Source organism: Chaetodon auriga, chromosome 23 (assembly GCF_051107435.1).
Source record: "Chaetodon auriga isolate fChaAug3 chromosome 23, fChaAug3.hap1, whole genome shotgun sequence".
Taxonomy (NCBI): Eukaryota; Metazoa; Chordata; class Actinopteri; order Chaetodontiformes; family Chaetodontidae; genus Chaetodon; species Chaetodon auriga.
This window is the reverse complement of record NC_135096.1, coordinates 13860468-13878924: the sequence shown is the minus strand read 5'-3', so window position 1 is coordinate 13878924 and position 18457 is coordinate 13860468. Positions and strand designations below refer to the sequence as shown.

At 46.2% G+C, this 18457-nt stretch overlaps 1 protein-coding gene across 9 annotated transcripts in view; it reads right to left on the bottom strand.

Annotated features, from left to right (window-relative positions):
- Window positions 1-33: 33 nt before the first annotated feature.
- The window catches only part of LOC143315889 (plakophilin-4-like), a 34122-nt gene continuing 15698 nt past the window's right edge, over window positions 34-18457 (bottom strand). For 3 of the 9 annotated variants that reach the window (XM_076723443.1, XM_076723442.1, XM_076723444.1), the window contains exons 7-22: window positions 17650-18115; window positions 11559-11729; window positions 10587-10788; window positions 9940-10072; window positions 8156-8369; window positions 5960-6143; window positions 4365-4482; window positions 3669-3863; window positions 3380-3553; window positions 3081-3231; window positions 2456-2648; window positions 2282-2366; window positions 2069-2186; window positions 1934-1981; window positions 1613-1686; window positions 34-1479 (exon numbers count right to left, since the gene is read on the bottom strand). In XM_076723443.1, the coding sequence (XP_076579558.1) occupies window positions 1222-1479; window positions 1613-1686; window positions 1934-1981; window positions 2069-2186; window positions 2282-2366; window positions 2456-2648; window positions 3081-3231; window positions 3380-3553; window positions 3669-3863; window positions 4365-4482; window positions 5960-6143; window positions 8156-8369; window positions 9940-10072; window positions 10587-10788; window positions 11559-11729; window positions 17650-18115 (2784 nt within the window). In that variant the 3' untranslated portion in view covers window positions 34-1221. Of the gene's footprint in view, window positions 1480-1612; window positions 1687-1849; window positions 1982-2068; window positions 2205-2281; window positions 2367-2455; window positions 2649-3080; window positions 3232-3379; window positions 3554-3668; window positions 3864-4364; window positions 4483-5959; window positions 6144-8155; window positions 8370-9939; window positions 10073-10586; window positions 10789-11558; window positions 11730-17649; window positions 18116-18457 lie in introns of all 9 variants that reach the window. The other 6 variants (XM_076723437.1, XM_076723436.1, XM_076723438.1 and 3 more) reach the window with 3 other exon arrangements.

The window sequence follows — 18457 nt, the reverse complement described above, 5'->3', positions numbered from 1 at the left end:
TTCCTCTCTGAAAATAAGATGTAAGCTTTCACATATCTTGTCATGATATAATCTTTAATCCCTATACATATATTCCCTCTGTAACATTGCACCACATCATTGTCATCATCATCATCATCATCATCATCATCATCAGTTTTGGACAGAACAGACACATGGGGTATTTTGGTCAGGTCACAAGTAAATTAATAAAAATAATCAATAAATAATAGAAAAATCTTCTTCACACAACCACATAGAAAGTTCTACATATTGAATACAACAATGTAACAGGACAGTTAAACCATTGTATCTGTACAAATAGAGTTTCACGTTTTTGTCACGTATTTCACATACTTTATGATTTACTGCACTTTTGGCCAACATACAGAAAAGCAGAGGGTCACTTACACCTGTAACCCCGATTCTCTGAGTCTTTAAAGGTTCCCGCGAGCGACGACGCTCATCGGTAAGTTTCTCCTCTGCACGCCTGGGTCAAACTATCGTCTCAGGTGTGGTCTTTTTACAGCTTCTCTCTGGCACTCATGACGATGCTGGCGAACAATATTTATGTCATAAAGCCAACACACTGCACACTTTGACTGCAGAGAAAAATGAAATCAGTTGACCGTAACAAACACTCTGGTGAACAACAAGGTCAGGGCCGGGTTGGTTTTTTTTCAAAAAGCACCTTTTGACGAAGCCACCTCTGATGGAAAAGATGCCAGGTCCATAATAATGCAGATAACGTATTAAATAATTGTTTACAGCTTTCAATCCACACTGAAATGTCATGATAATCATAAAATGTTTGAGCCTCTTACCCAGCAGTGCTGTGGGGTCACTCGTGTGAGTCCAGGTGTGACTCATGTCTCCTGCTGGTTGCAGTTAAAGCAGCACAGAAGAAGAGATGATGTCATTGAAGAGCAGCAGTCAAACCACAAATGAATGTGTGTCACCAGTATGTCGCCTTTCTGTCCCCCTGGTGGTCAAACCTGCTTATTGCAACGCTCAAACATTAAGGAAAGGCTCACGTTTATCTGCATTATTGTGCACTCGGTCGAACTCAGTCAAAATCTGCAAACCGAACCCTGGTCATTCAGTACAGTTTCAACACAGATGCACACATGTCCACATGCATCCTCGCCCTTTCACACAAACACACAGTGTGCACGCCTCACGCACAAACACCCACAGAAACAGAAGGCCAAAACGGCGAAGCTCAACGCGCTCATTTTGTTTTCACACCCAGGAGTCGGGGGAGCCGGTGAACTTGTTCGCCCTGTTTGAAGGCCTCCGCGTGGTGGAGTAGAAGTCCACGTAGTTGGTGTTGGCTTTGAATCGGAGCGACTGGCCGGCGTAGCCGTCGGGGGAGGTCGGGGTCAGGTGGACCGGCTCGTCCTCGAACTGCTCCTCTCCGTAGCCTTGCGGGGACGACAGGTACATTCTGTAGCTGTTGTAGTTCTTCCTGTCGGGCTCATCGTAAAATGGCTCTGTGTGCTGAAGAGGAAGATGAAGAAGGTCAGTCCATGCTGACATCTGAGACGTGGGAAACAGTGAATTTTTGCCTTTTCTGCTAAAACATATTCAAAATTTAATGCAACAGTGAGGCTGAATGTGAAGCGTTTGTCACCTGAGATCTTCTCAGATCCTCTCCTGACTGGGATGAATATGTCCCAATGAAATATGGAGTTTTCTTCTCAGACCCTGAAGTGGAAAATTCAGCACAGGCAGAAGAAGAGCATTAAACACCGAAAGAGGATGACTTTTGATCAGTTTGCTGTTGATCTGCTGCACAGTTTATGAATCAGTTGTTGGTCTGAACGTAGAGCCCTGAGGGACGCCACAACGCCAGCTAACCCACACAGACCTGTGTACTGCTGTTTGTGTAAACTGTTGTCTCCATAATAAGTGTCGAGTTGCATAGATGACTGCGCCCTCTGATAGTTCTTACTGTGTCTTCTGATGCCGAGCATCGCCGGCGAGGATGTCGCACTACCACCTGAAAAAGACATAAACAGGACTGAGTCTTTCCAGGAAGTCCAAAAAACAGGAATGCCAGTTTGACCCGACTCACTGGAGGTCGTACCTGATTGGACGACAGGGGACATCTGCAGCGGGCTGGTGGGCAGGGTGGGCTGTGAAAGGTAGCGGTCCCGCTCCAAGGTGGAGACGGGAGTGACGAAGTGGGTGTAGTTCCAGCCGTCCTGCACACACAAAGTCCACTTTAGAAGACATTTTTATCATCAGTCGTCATTCTGCGCTGCTGTAAAGGTTTCTGGATGTGTCTGCGGCTGCCGACCTGTTTGTAGAGGCTCCTCAGCTCTCTGTACTGCCACAGCGTGTTCAACACCTGAGCTGCCGCCTTCACAACCTTCATCGAGTACCTGCGACACATAAAGTCACGTAAATATCTTCTGTCTCATCTCATAACCAAAGCACATGAAGCGTTCCGTGGAGGCGTCAGATCTCGTACCCTTTCCCTCGCCCTTTGCTGATGTCCACCAGCTTCTCGATGCCTCCGCTGTCCGCTAAAGCTTTGGCGTTCTCCATGTTGCGGCTGGTGACCTCGTGCAACGTGCAGCAGACCGACGCCACCGTGTCGTCCGACAGCACCGACGGACTGCCGCCGGGCAGCCGGTTCACCAGGTCCCGCATGGCGTACTTTCCTGCAGGAGGAGACACGGAAAGTGAACTTCATTGAAACCAGTTTGAACTGCGTTTATTGATTAATGATTAGTCGATTAATTGTTCAATTAACAGATAATTAACTGGAAGCCATTTGGATAATTTAAGTCATTTTACAAATGTAAAGATTTGCTGCTTTTCCTTTTAATTGTTGTATTAACTTGAATGTATTCCTGTCCATGATGTGTCTGCACCTTCAGCGCAGCTGTTGTCCACCAGGGGGCGATGTGTTACAAGCTTTCACACTTCAGTCTGATTGGTCTGTGTGGACTTGTGTCACACTGTGATGTGTGTCTGGAAGCTGTTGATGCTCCTGACTGAAGTGTGAAGATGATCTTTTCACAGTTTGAGTGTCTTGGGGTCGATCTGTTGATTGTGTGTGTGTGTGTGTGTGTGTGTGTGTGTGTTTGGACCTATCAGCTCCTTGTTGCGGCAGTCCAGCGCCATGTTTCGGAGAGCGGTGGCGACGGAGCAGACGACACGGTCGTTGTCCATCCGCAGCAGCTCCACCAGGATGGGCAGACCTTTCTCCTTACGCACCGCCGCTCGGATGTAGGCCGAGAACTGCGTGCACACACACAGACACACACACAGACACACACACACACACACACACAGACACACACACACACACACACACACAGTTTTATTGCTTCACTCAGCTGAAACTTGAATGTTTGTTCTTCTTCTGCAGAGAAACATGTGTGTCCACCTTCCAGTTTCCAGCGGAGAGGTTCTGCAGCGACCCGGCGGCGCCCTCCAGCGTGGCGGGGTTGGAGCTCTCGGCCAGCAGGTTGAGGTACGGCTTCACCACCATCGGGTGCCACAGCAGCTCCGCCCCCCTCAGGGACTGGGAGAAACCCGGGATCGGCCCCACGCCGTCCCACTGCAGGAAGCACACACATCACGTACAGGATATATGACCACCTCCGTCTTTCTCTGCAGCTGTGAGAACGCCTCCTCCCTCATCCTCAGCCTCACCCCGCCCGCTGTGCTCGTACCTTGTCGTCCGGCCAGCCGCCCCTCTTCCTGCTGCGCCTCCTCTTGCCCCAGCAGAGGTAGTCCAGCTCCTTGGCCGGGGAGGAGAAGCCCAGCAGGTTGTCCAGCTCCTGGTTGCCGAGAAGACGAGAGGAGGGCATCTCCACCTCCAGCCGGTACGAGAGGTTCCTCAGGGTGCAGACGCTGTTCTCCACAATCTGGGGGGGGGTAGAAATATGAACTTCTATATCTCAACAACTGGAGGTCATAGTGAAGCTTTGTGAACAAAGCTTTATGGAAACTTCCAGATTTCTGCAAGGATGCTATAAAATGTTTGGCAGAGATGCTGGAGGTCAAACTCTGTGCTTGGAATATGTCTGCAGGACTTTACACAAACATCGAAACAGACTTGACTTCTTGACTTTGGACTTCTTCAGGTAGGAAGACAAACTGCACAGTGTTGGAAAGACTCTCTGTGAGCCACACGTGAAAATCAGGAAGCTGGAAATGTCGAATTTATCTGAAAGCAAACTGCAAACGATGCTGTTTTATTTGTGTTTGTCTGATATCAGTGCAAACCGTCTGTGGGTATGTGGGAGTGTGTACTGTACATATTTCAAACTGTTTTATTGTTCTTTCACGGGATGTTATAACATAAAAAAATGACAAAAACATATAGTGGGAGAACAAAAATATGTGTGTGTTTGTTTTTGCAGCACCTTGCTGTCGTAGTCGGATGTGTTGACGCAGGCTTTGAGGACGTGGAGCAGAGAGTCGACCAGACCTTCACAGCAACGCAGCTGACTCCTCGCCTCCTCCCCTGCTGAGCTCAGGTTCCTCACACACAGACACACAGACACACACAGAGCCACACATGAATTCAGGCTGAGGTGCAGTGTGTGGATTCCCCCACAGGGTGGCTTAAAAACCTGCCCGGATACAGCAAAGGAGGGAGCTGATCCTCCAATAGGAACCTTCAGCCACTGCTAATGGTGAGCTGACAGAAGAGGACTGCACAGCAGCACTGAACTCCCACAATGCATTTCTATACCATCAATCTACAGCCTCAGTCAGAGTGAATGCTGGAGGCGTCTGTGCACAGAGATGAAGTTTCCCTGCAGTCACTTAAATGATTGGAAATAAATAATGACCAGTTTGTGTCCAGTCATTTTTTGGAAGCTCATACTTCTATTAAACACACCTGGTCTTGGTCCTGATTGGCTCCTGACACTGAGGAATGACTGGCGCCAGTCCAATCAGGCCAGTTTTAAACATTTGGACTGGGAAGTCTCCACTCAGCAGGTTTGAGTCAATCAGAGTTCGATCGTGCAAAGTGTGGCTGTCGAATTGGTTCAGCAGATCTCAAGGTTTGCTCAGTTAATCAGGTGACAGGTGCCAGCACAGACGGACTGATGGACGGCAGCGATGGCAAAGACTCACCCGTATCTGGATTTTAAAGTTTCTACCGCTTGAATGTTGACTGTAAGTCTGTTGTATCAAAAGCCTTCATTTAGTCGGCAGCGGTATAAAACATGAGTCCAGGTTGGGGAATATGAGCGTGCTGCTTAAAGTTTTACAGGGTTTTGTAAAACATGAACGTTATTAACTGGAATTCAAGCTGCTCCTATTTCAAATTGCATCTCTGGAATGAGCTTAACTCAGCTTCGGCGCTGTCAGTCATGTTCTGGTCCACGCGAGCTGCACACATTAGCATTTATTGGTGTAAAACTTGCAGATAATGAATCTAAAGCTTCCTCCTGGGCTTTGACTTTTATACACACTTCGATCCCTTTGCTGTTATTTGTCTCTGGGAGCTAATGTGGTCAAATGCATGCTCGGGACTTCGTGCCTGCATAAAATCTCCATTACAGAGCCTCTCATTGATGATTATGTGAATGTGATTATGCGCTGCGGTTTCACAGAATCATTAAAAAGAAAACCAGACAGAGGAAAGCAGCGCGGACGACCAATAAATCCTAAAGTCATCCTTTCATTTCAAAACAAGGATCGATTTAATGAGCTAACGGCACGCCTGGCGACTCAACGGGCTTCGGAGGGGAGGCACTTTGTTAAATGTGTTTTCAGTGAAAAAAATGAGAATGCATTGGAGGGTTTATGAGGCACTTTTAAGTGTAAAGGGTGCGCTGTGTGCTGACGAATATGCACAAACACCATCAGCAAAGATTAACTCTGATACAGAATAATGGCGACATCAACATTTTTCAATAAAAAAGAGGATTTTAGAACAGCAGAAAGAAAACAGAGGGTTCGAGTCTTCACCACGCATTACGCAGGGGGTGGTTTGTTTCCTCACCTCAGACAGCCGGTGGTGTTGCGCAGCAGCAGGGAGGACTGGAACTTGACTTTGTGCTCGTCGCGGTGTGAGACGCTGCTCCAGCCCGAGTGGGGGATGACGACCGTGTTGGTCAGCGTGGACAGAGCGTCGCGGATGATGGTCATCTTCACGGCGTCGCACGAGGAGAGGTTCCACAGGACGCCTGCGGGTGCAAGTAAAAGAGGATTCATGAGACGCTGCCAATGTCTGATTTCTGTTACCTGTGGACAGAACCAGGCAAGCTGTTTACACCTGTTTCCAGTCTTTATGCTAAGCGAAGCCAAGCAGCTGACTCAACCAGAAAGAGAACAGTTTCCCAAAACTATGCTTATTTTAACAAGAAAAAATTGCAGCAATTAATGCACAACACATGCAAAACAACACATCTGTCTTCAGCTTTTTGGACTTTTTCTGTTAAACTAACTGATTTTCTGTTTCCTTGGAACGTTTGATAATAACTTTCTGTGAAACCAAAGTGATAGCATGTGTAACAATACTACTAACAATTGCAAAATCAACCAATTTTTTCCTTTAAATATATTTTTTTCTACTCCTCTGACCTTATTAAAAGAAAAATACTGGAGGTGAAAAGCATTCTTCACTGGGTGTAAACTGAGCTGAACTGACAAACAACAGAACCGACCATAAAGCAAAATAAGGAAATATAACATGGAGTAAAATGACTTCACTAGCAGCCCATGTGGCGAGTAGGCGGCCATTTTTGGAGGTCCAGCTCTATTTCAGTGTTGCATTTGGCCTCAAATAATATCGGCTCTTAAATTACACAAAGTCGTCTGATGATTTTTGACATGCAGCAGCCACAGATTGCCTGTTAGAGCAGCTCGGCCGGAGTCCAGGCAAAAGCAATCGTGCATGATGTCACTTGACGCTGAACATAGCACAGAACGTTCTTAAAACCATTTCTTTTTATTTCATTTGTTCTGTCTCTGTAATCACCCTCGGATGATTCTTCTTCATGTAAAGCACTTTGTAACTTCTGTTCTGAAACGACCTTTACTAAGAAAGTTTAAAAGTGAATAAGAAGCCTCAAACATTTCACAGCAAGGGCAAAATCACTTCGCTGGCACACATCCTCAGCGTGGGTGTGAATCAAACACTCACTCCACCCTGCAAGCTGCAACGTCTCTGTGAAAACACATGGATGTGTTCAGTGTCAATCGGGAAAAGTGAGTCGGGAAAGCCCTGCAGCCACCAAAGTCAGAATCCTCACCTGAGCTGGAAAAGTTAAACTTTCCCAAAGTCTGGTGCAAGCTGAAGACTCTCCTTCGAGTTTTTCTGACAGCCTGAGCCGTCTAGCGGCTCCATATCTCCTGGTATTAAACAGTATGTGTGGTGTGGCTGCAGAGCTGTCAGCGGCATCCTGTTTCCAAAGCACATTATCTTAGCATCTGTCCCGACGACTGTGCCGAGATCTGCTCTGTCAACACAGCGCGCCGAGTGTTTAAGCCGCCGCCGCTCTCACCTCCCACAGAACAGCCGACGCGCAGATTAATACGCTGCCAGCCAGTCAGACGGCGACACAGACCGACGCTCGGCCAGCAAGCCGGCCAGCGAACCTCGCCCACGCACCCCGCAGCGGGATTTCAGTGTGTCATGTTTTGCATTTGGAAACTGTTTGAGTCAATGTGCTTCTGCTGCTTTCACCTGAATTTACTCCTTTAGGGATAAAAAGACGCACCTGAGTTAACAAATGCTCAACACAGGCGACTCTCAGAAGCTCCCAGCAGCATTTCTGCTGTTTTCTCATGAACTGACACGTCTTATGATCTTCTATTAAATGTGTTTTTTCATGCAAATCCTTCATATTTGGCTTGTATGATGTCGCCCCTTAAAACAGCATTTTTCACACAGGACTCTGGTGAAGCTTTAGCCACATTAACTAATTGGGCGAGTTGTGCAGCCTTGGCAGTAATAACTGCCCTTTGAGTGGTTCCAGGTTTTTTATTCTTAATTCCTTGACTTTAAATTAAAAAGGTTCCCTGTGCAATTTTGGAGCAATGTTTTAATGAATGAGTCCCTGTTTTGTTCAACAGCTGGTGGCGACAGGGTGCAAAGAAATACACCAATGAGGAAGGACATATGTCACAGATACCCACAAAGCATTCTGGTGAGAAACACCGAGCATCACCTTCAATTAAACCTGAGCAGACGTACCAGTGACCAGCTCGCGGACTTCGTTGTCGGTCGTTTTCCTGAGGAGGCGCAGCAGCGCCGGCACGCCGCCGCAGTTCCTCAGCGCCACCTTGTTGTTGTCTGTGGCCTTGCCGTACACCAGGTTCCTGAGGGCCCCGCAGGCGCTCTTCTGAACCTCGGCCACCTTGTGATCCAGCTGGTCCACCAGGTGCTGGATCCCTCCCAGGTGACACACCTGCAGACCAGGGGACCAATCACAGAGAGGGACGAACAAAATACATATGATTACTGTCACACAGGGCAGCGATGAGCGAATCAAAGCACACGTCTGAAGCTTGGATTGTTTTAAGATCCTCTGAGAGGAGCCGAAATCAGCATGATCCTTCAGAGGAGCCACTATTGGCTGAAGACAAAGAGTTGCATAATCGCCAGCAGGTTGACATGCACAGCGAAGCGCTCTCCCTCCTCCTCCCTCTTCACTTACTTCGAATAAATGCAGAATAAAGTCACCTTCTCTTTAAAAACGATGGATTTCATGAAACTATTCCAGCTTTGCTGATAAAGTTTTCAGCCAGTTTTGATGCTTCTTTGCACACGAGTGAAGATTAAATCAGTGCAGAAAGAAAAACCCTGCGCTGACTTCATGTACCGATGAAATGCGACATGCAGAAGCATCTCTGTGGCATGTTCAAAACTTCCTCGTGTCAACTCGAAATAAACCCGTCTCAGGAGAGCAGCAGACGCTCCCAGCCTCTCTCTGATTCTCTGTTCAAACCGCCACTGAAAACATTTGTTTCTGGCTAAATGAGCAGGCGTGTGTCCAGGCCGCTCCAAAGGCTAATTAAAAGCTCATCACCAAACAAACCAAACGGCACTAAAACGAATCGCGCGCGAAGCTCCGCCATTGTGCTGGAGTTATTTATTGCACGGGAAGCAGAGCAAAGACAGGGCGCCGACGCGCTGAAGCGTCGCCACGTTTGGCACCGGCGTGACTTAAAGTTTTGTTTTAGCAGATGGCGCTTTGGCTCGGGGTTTGGCAGCGAGGATCTGAAAGAAAAAGTCAAATTTCAAACCCTGGAAGCTGAGAATAAACTCTCAGGGATACGACAGGAGACGGGAAATGAGCTGCTACGAGCCAATCGATCAATCAAAAGCCAAATCAAATGTTTCCCAGCAAAGGAAACTGTCTTTTTTTCCCCATTTCATTGTATCATTTGTTATCAGTTTGTTTTTTACTTAAATAGAGTTACTTATGTTTAATCTTCTACCGTTTGCTCAGTTTCTAACATTCTATTAAGGATATTTATATTATTCATCTGTTTTACACATATAATGTTTATTGAATGACATTTTTGTGAGATATGATGGCCGTTTCTGATCTAATATATAAACTGTGAATGGGAACAATCGTTTCCAAGACACATTAGTGAAATATTTAGTCTGAAAAATGCCCATCACAACATCTCAAAGCCAAAGATGACGTCTTAAAATTGCTCTGTGAATAAAAACATCAGTGTACAATGAGATAAAACAGAGAAAAAGAGCAAATTCTCACATTTTAGAAGCTAATGTGACATTTTTTTCTCCTTAAATTACATCAAACTATGTAATGCACATAAAACATAGTATCCAAAACTTTACATTTAATTCGTCCTTGTTTGCATGTTTGGTCTCATTGATGAATTTTTAAAGGCTCGCTGTCTGTGTCGGGGAGTGAACCTTCCTCCACCTGCGGAGCGAGTCATAGCTCTGACGTCCCTCTTGTTATTTTTAAACCAGGAGCCCAGCGTGTGTTGTCACCTCACCTCCACCTTGACCCGGTTGTCTCCGTAACACAGGTGCTGCAGGTAGGCGGCGGCGTTGGCCTGGACAGAGGGGAAGTGGTGCTGCAGCATGTGGATGACCTCCGGCAGCTCGGGGTCACGCCAGGCGAACTCCCTGAAGGGAACGAAGAGGAAACTTCAGACACTTTTCACTGTCAAAAGGTCAGATTCTGTCCAGAGTCCAGACTGAAATATGTCAGCTATCAGAGGGCTAACATGATATTATCTCTGACTTCTCTTCTAGCGCCACCAGCAGGTTATATCTCATGAGCTCAGGATGACTAATGATATTCCCATCAGCCTCAGCTGGACGTTTAATGCTAATTAGCAAATGTTAGCATGCCAACATGCTGAACTAGGCTGGTGAGCATGGGGATACCTTATAACTGCTGGCATTGTCACTGTTAGCATGTTAGCATTTAGCTCAGAGCACAGCCTCACAGTGCAGCTAGCATGGCTGTACCCTCTTAGTCTTGTTTGTATTTAATCAAATAAACCAAACAGCTGTTTGAGAACTTGTCCACAATAAAGGCTAAAATGAGCAAAGTGAGTTTAATTCAGACAATATTTCATCAATGAATGCCTTGACTTTCGGAATATTTGTCAAATAACGGGTGTGTAATTATCACCGGGGGTCTTTGTGGATGCTCTCGATGGAGGGGGTGCGCGTGGCCACCCGCTCCACCAGTCCAGAGTGCCGGTGGGAGAAGACGGGCTCGCCGGAGACCCTGTAGGAGTCGACGTACAGAGCTGCGGTGCTCAGCCCGTAGCTGCTTCTTTGGTACGGCAGCGTGCCGCAGTGGCTTGTGGTCCGAGGGAGGGTCCCCATACCTGAGAAATGAGGATTTGGACATAAATTGAATCCAGGTTTTGTTCTTGCATAAAGGCAGTCTGAAGTTATCTGCATGTGCAAAATACATCCAAGGTCACATAAGAGAGACAGCAGCATCAGAAAGCAGACTGTTTAAAAGCATCGGGCCGCCTCGCAGGCCGCAGACCTGTTTAAATCCAGACTAAACGAAGCTAAAATGGCTCCTTAGATCCTCCACTATCAAACTCCGCAGAGCTTTCAGCTTTAAATCATTCTGCAAAGGCTTCAATTAAGATGCAGCAGAGCACATGAAAGGTTTCAGCCTAATTAAGTCCTGACCTCGGGGAGCGATAATAACAACAGTTCCTGTGCCTGTAAACTGTGATTTCCGCCACAGATTTCAGAGAAATAATCTTCTGAGCAGATGTGAAACGGAGCCCTGATGTGAAAAATGAGGTTGTTGTAATTCTCTGTGATGGCGATAAAGCAGCTAAAAGTCACGTTTGAAATGTTCTGCATTATTCTTACTGTACCTCGAGTATCTCTGCCAGTATTTATGCTCCTTGTAGAGCTGCTAATGCTTCAAATAATCCAGACTTTTAGCTCTTTCTTTGATTTTTTTTGCTCCAGATTTCGGCTATAAGTGCGAACCAGTACTGACAATTTGCCTTCTATTGTTGAAATTATGCCCCCAGCAACATGCACCGTTCAAGCAAAGAGTCTAATTAGCAGAGTTAACAATTTTAATCCCCACATGCGGCCGCACAGCTGCAGCATGGAGGCTCAGTACCTGTGTTGGTCCTGTAGAGGGAGCCCTGGGGGTCGTGGGTGGGGCTGTGGTACAGGGGGCTGTGGAAGGAGCGCTCGTCGAACACAGGCGTCATGTGGCAGTCCGGAGACAACGCCGCCCTCAGCTCTGGATCGATCTGTCCCGTGTGGCCGGCGTATGAGCTGTGAAGGCCTGCAGGTATCAGATGATTCATCTCAGTTAATCTCAAGATTAATCTGACTGGAAACTGATCACGGTGGACAGGGATGATGGAATTTACTTAAGTTTCACATTCTTATGAGGTAACACGACGCACACACATCACTTCATGATTCACTGTGTGCAGAGGAAGCTGTGAAACATCAGCTGCAGAAAGCCTTTCTGCCTCTCACATAACTCATACGTACATCTCATTATTGGGCTCATCTGTAGGTGAGCCCATGCAAATCAGGATTAAACCAACACTGTATTTCAAAATGCCAACTCGTCCCGACAGTTGTTTTGCTTCTAAAACGCATGAAGACCGTGGTCACTCGGAGTCTGCTGCAGGCGCCGGCATCAGCAAGTCAAACAAGCAGAGCAAGCAGAGGGTTTTTCCATCCTCCAATCTGAGAGCAGATCAGTTCAAAGAGTGCTCCAATTATAAAGAGGCTCGAGGGCACAAGAGAGGAAGCCTCGGCGGATCAGGCCAACAGCTGAAGCACACGATTTACACTTGGAGCTGGTGATGAAGGAGCTGTTTGCTTCTGCAGCTCTCTTTTCTCCATCCACACAAACATCAGAGCCAAGGACACGGAAACCCTGGTTTGTTTTCGGGAAGGAAATTAAAAAGAAAAAAAAAGCGTGGTCAAAGACCGCAGGGTCTTTTTCTCGAGGGCCCTTCAGCGGCGAAAGACACAAACCACAACTGTGACCTTCAGGTTAGAGGATGCTTAAGATACCAAATGCTTGAAATGCGCCATAATGAAAGCAGAGCGCGCTTCAAGTGGGAGCGACATTCACTGCCACTGATGTTAAACTGGATGCTAGTGAACAACATTTACTGGAGAAAAGCTGATATTCTCAGAGTTAGGGCCAAATTTGCATTCTTACAGCCTCTTTGAGTGGAAGAATTTGGATGTTCCAACCATTTTTTCATCATTTCTAGCGAACTATGTCAAACACAGCAAACACAGCTAAATCTCTCCCTCTCCGACTCAAAATCCAATCCCGGATGCTCAGAGTTTGCGTCACATGTGGCGGCGCTGCATTTTTTTCCTCCACGCTAAAAAGAGATCATCTCGCAGCTTACGTTGGCGTTTTGGCTGCTCACCTGGTTTCACTACCTAAGCTACGAGTGCTGCTGATCAGTAATAGCCTAATCTTGTATATCCATCTATTGCTTATCTCCCTCATGTAATCTGGGATTACGTTGGATCTGCGGGATAAGTGGGAATAAGGACTTAGGCGATGCATTAGGCCACTTAGCAGCACTGCAGGATGAAAATCACTCAGCTAGAGAATAGGAGGCATTTTATTTAGTTCACTGACTCTGCCTCCCACACACAACCAATCCTTCTCCCATCCTCCGTTCACACATGCACAAGCACGACACAAAAGGTGCATAAACGCACATCACGGACATCCACGCAAACCGCCGATGCATACCCAGAAGCCTCGTGTGAGAATTAAAACAGGCACACACTGATTGCAGCGTAATAAAGCCTTCCAGTGGCATCAGCTGGTAATCACATGATGACGCTCCACAGGGCTTTGTGAAAGAAACACCCCTATATGGGTCAGAGGCAGCAGCTTAGCAAAGTGACAGAGGGCTGGACGGAGGAATGAATCTGTGCCGCTGCAGCATCAGCAGCGCTTCGGCCACAATAAATCCTCCGACACAGCGGCGAGAAAGTTGCCAATGACCGGAAAAAGAGGAAGAGCGGCAACAGATTTTTGCCGTTTTGCAGAAGAAAGGTCACGTCTTCTGACATCACCATGAACGTTTCATACATCCGGTTTTAAAGGCAGATTCAACGAGCAGCCTGGCACTCATCTCATTTTAGGTTTCTCAGCCAGCCTCAGTTGTTTTAACCAATCAGAGAAGTCCAAAGTTGGATTTCCAGGGATGTCAGTCAACTTCTCCTCATCATCAGCAGCAGCAGCAGCACTACCTCACTAGTGTTAGCTGCTTGACAAGGACACTGGTGCTGAAGTGATCAATCGATGGACTGCTGTAACGCCACAAAATGCTGATTAACTGTCAAAAACAGGTTATTTCCATGGCGGTAAAAAGTCTGTATGTCACATGTTTGGCTTGATGTCATTTTACTGGGTTGTGTTCGTGATATTCTAACTGCTTTATTGACTGTATATATATATTTTCATTTGGACTCCAGGAAGTGTGGTTGTTGCCAAGGTAACAGCTAACGGTGATCCAAATCAATAGATATATTTATCGAAAAAGGCCAAACATTTGCAGGTTCCTGCTTCAGAGCATGTGAGATTTAATCTGCTTTTCTCTGTTTATTATGTTCATGGATTGAATATCTTTAGGTTTTAGACTGATGGTTATAAAAACAAGCAATTTAGAGAGGTCACGTCAGGCTCCAGGGACTCCTAAAAGGTCTTTTTCACCTTTTTTTTTGATCATGTCGAGATGAAACAACAGATCAATAATAAAAAGAATCCTCCAGAAACTCACCAAAGGTGCAGCGGCTGATACTGGAGTTTTGTATGGAAGCAGCAGTCGCGGTGCTGCAGCGCTGCAGCCCTGCTGGTTCTCTGTCCTACCGGTGTGTTAAGTGAACTGAATTCAACTGGAGCCCCAGCTGTCAATCACTTCCTTGTTCCATGGTGAGAAAGAAAATGAGCAGAGCTGCAGATATTCAGAGCTCTGTCCCACTTCCACACGGCAGAGTTTTGGGGTATTGTGTACATTCACGCTGACAAAACAAATGCAGCGAGTCACGGCTGAACACCAGCAACAAACTGTCAGGAAAATGGTGCAAAAGCTTCACGGACAGTTCAGACACCTATAAAATATTTAAAATGCATATTTTACTCAATATGCATATAAATTATTGATGGTGCTCTGAAGTAACAGCTTTTCTGAGGTCTGGGATTACTATTCCCATTCAGTTCATCTGCCTGCCATTCAATTTATTATATGTGGTCGATAAAATATCAGAAAATGGTGTAAAATCCTGCTTCAGAATGACAAAGTTTACATATTTAAATTGCTTGTTTTGTCTCCACCCAAAGATATTCAGTTTACTGTAATGGAAAATTTTTAGATTCGAGGATTTTCGCTTTGAATGCGACTCTCAGGAGGGGTTTCTGATTAATGTGGTCTCCCGTGCTTTGAGTTAATGTCCAGCCAGATGAGTCGGACCTGTTCCGAGCTGCTCTGCTGGTTCAGGCGCAGCTGAACTGGAACAGGATGCTTCATGGTTACAAAGCAGAAATGCATCCAAGCTCTCAAAGTGTGCGATTCTCTAAATACAATCTGATAACAGCTGTCAGAATAGAGCATTAATTGAAGTATAATAAAGCTCTAATTAGGTTACAGAATCTGACCTTTTGTTCTTTTCTCATAATTAGCAGACGGAATGTCATAATTATGAGATCACGTCTAGATTTATTTCCTCTGGGAGTATATTTCATGTAATTTCTTCATGTTAATGAAGCCAATATCACATGAATATAACACTTTACAGTATCAATATGCAGTATTTGGATAGTTTTCTTTGAGTATTTTCCTCAATTATCCATCAGTGATTTCACTTGTCCCTGCATTGATTCCAGCTATGAAATATCAACATTTCGGGAAAGGTGAACTGGGTATTTTAAGCTAAAATGTGAGCTTTTACTGAACCCTACAAAGCGGTTTTTGTGCCTCGGCCTGACCAGAACTTAACCACAACATGAAACTGACAAGAAACGCTTGAAGATAAGGAAACATCTGCAGAAACCTACGCAGACAAGTGTGTAATCAACAGAGCATCTGCCTCTGAGTGCGGAGTCATGATTCAGCTGCATGAAACGCGGCTCCTCACTCGACTGTAACCACCCACTGCTTTCCGTTGCTTCCCATCAAGGCCAACAGACACGAACACGCTTTGTTCTCCCAGTCGTCAATTTGCTGAACGGCGCTCGAGACAGAAGCGAGTCACTGTTTCCTTCGCTGCATTGTGATCTGCTTCCGGACTGTTTGCCTTCAAACTGCCGCAGATCAATCACGCGGGAAGATTAAAATTAGCTCAAAACATCAACCTGCTGCAAGATTACGCTCCTTATTTTTCATCCTGGCGTGCATCAAATGAAATGTTATCAAACCCAGCAGCATTATCTGCCGGCGCTTTAAGATAATTTGACTAAAAACTCCATGAAATGAGCTCCCTAAGCCGGGACGCGAGATAAAAATCACCTGCCAAGCTCGCAGTTTGCCTGAAAGTTATTTTGTTCAACATGCGGCTTTATTTAATAATTCTGCTTGTGTGCGACAATATTAAACCTGAGCTGCTCAGTCAACTTTCCCCGGACCGAGGAGAGGTTATTAAATCAACAGAGGAAATGGTGTCGAGGCCGCGGAGCATGGTTTTGTTTGTTTACGAGGAGAGGGCGGGAAACACTCCACAAACCGTCTTCCACTGCAGCCGCCAGAGAAACGCTCCACCTTTCGCTCGACGTTCATTCTTCCACACCTGTGTGTGATCCAATATCGCAAAGCAAGAGACTGCCAAGGACGCGGGATGTAAAGATCCCAGAGGTTCTCTCATACGCGCAGGAACGCCGATATTTATGCACATATATTCTCTCATGGATGTTTAATGTGGCTGTAAAGGTTTCATCGTGTCATTGAATTTAATATCTCAACCAGTTTCCCTTCAGAGGCGATAGGTGAACTCACGAACCGGCGCAGTATTAAACTCGTTTTAAAGCCTTAATATAGCCCGACTTCTTCTTTATTAACTGTAGAGCAGCACATTAGAGGCCTTGAGATGTTTAGTGGGCTGGAAAAATGGAAAAAAGAAAGTTTTTCTGCACAAATCTGAATTTAATATCTACATAATGTCTAGAATCGTTGTTTGTTTGGGAAATATTAAACAGTTTTATCTCTTTAGGCCTCAGCTCATAGACACCAGTCACCTGGAAAATGTGTTCATTTAAGGTGTTACAAGACAAAAGTGTCAGAGCAGCAGATCCACAATCGTTATCACCACGTGCAGTTTTTGATTTATGATGGAAAAAAAAGACAAATTAAAAGAACTACACTTAAGTTTGACCTGATTTTTGCCAGAATCTGACTGACTGACAGAGTTTCAGCTCTGAAAACTCAAAGTCTGCTCATGTGGATCTAGGCCAGTGGTTTCCAAACTTTCTCAAACCATGGCACCCTTCAATGGTGATTTTTCTTTCCATGGCAATGTCCCCCCGTCTCTGTCTGAGCCAGCGAACGTGTTGCTGTGACAAGTGGCTGTCGTGTCATTGGCTGTGGCAGAACTGCATATTTAACTTTTTTTAAGTTTAATGCGGTGAGTTTGATGCTTATTTCTTCTGTTTCTTTCTTCTGTCGGCTGAAACCTGCACGACCGACAAATTCAGGGATGCTTTGCCTCTTTTGGTGCAATCTAAGGCCGCCACCGCCAGACATGGAGCCCTGTTTTCATCATGCAGGCGCAGCGACAAACACAAAGGTCTTGAGTGCACAGAGGGAACCTCCGAGCACACCTGCTATTTTGGCTGTGTGGGTTTAATAAGAACACTCTCAGCCAGACACCTCACTGGTCTCATAGCTGCGAAACAGCTGAGCCGATCACAGTGATGCACGACAACAACAGCTCAACAAATACAGACACGGCTTCTCCAGGAAATCACATTGTCGTCTGGGCGGTGCAGAGCTGCACCATGTGAAAACACAGCTCCCCTGAGCTGCAGCCAAAGGCAGATGGTGGGTTTTTTTAAACGTTAAAAGTAAAAAAACAGCTGAAAAAAGAAGTATTTTACTGCAGCAGTTTATAGGATTATAGGATCTCAATAACTAGTGTATCTCACGTTATTGTTGGGGTGTGTCGTGGTAATATTCCACTGTGACAGTACAAAGCACAGAATGGCGGGATGTCAGACTGACCTATGAGGCTGTCGGGGCGGGGCAGCGCGCTCCTCTGGTACAGGCCGTATGGATCAGCTCCGTACGCCAGCGGCTGGCTCTGCCTGGGCAGCGTGGAGCCGTAGTGCTGCGGCACCGCCGTCATCCCTGAACGCAGCGGCGACCCCGTCAAACCCCTCCCCTCCACCAAAGAGAGGGTGGAGCCCAGGCGACCGCCTCCTCCTCCGATCACGCCTCCTCCCCCGCCACCCAGGGCCTGCGTGCCGTCAGTCGGGGAGGTTGGCGAAGGGCAGGAGGGCGGCATGCTGGTGCCGGGGAATACGGCGGCCAGGGGTTTGGGCTCCGAGAGGATGGGCGAATCGTAGGTGCTGCCTTGGGATGTTCGCAGGGAGACGCGGGAGGGCGAGACGGTGCCGGCAGTGCCGCAACCAGGAGACTGGCTCCTGGAGGGGAGGGACGCCATCCTCCGTAACATCCGGCTTGACACCTGTCAAGAGTATGTAAGTCATGTATGTGAATCATAATGAATAATTATGGATTTGAAATATAAATGTTTGTATATATTTGTATTATTTACTGTACGATCCAACTACCGTAATCTACAAAAAAAAAACAAGGTATCATTGACAAAAACAGTGTTTTAGGAGCTGTTATACTTAATTTTTAGCAGAGGATAAAGAAAGATCAAAACATCGTCTTCAGATCATAAATTTGGTGCAAAAGATCCTTGTTAATTGCATATTTGTGGTAGCTTTGGGAGGTTTTACCGAACCTTCTTTCTGTCACCTTTTGATTTGCAAAAGCATGCCAGGAATCATTATTAAATGAC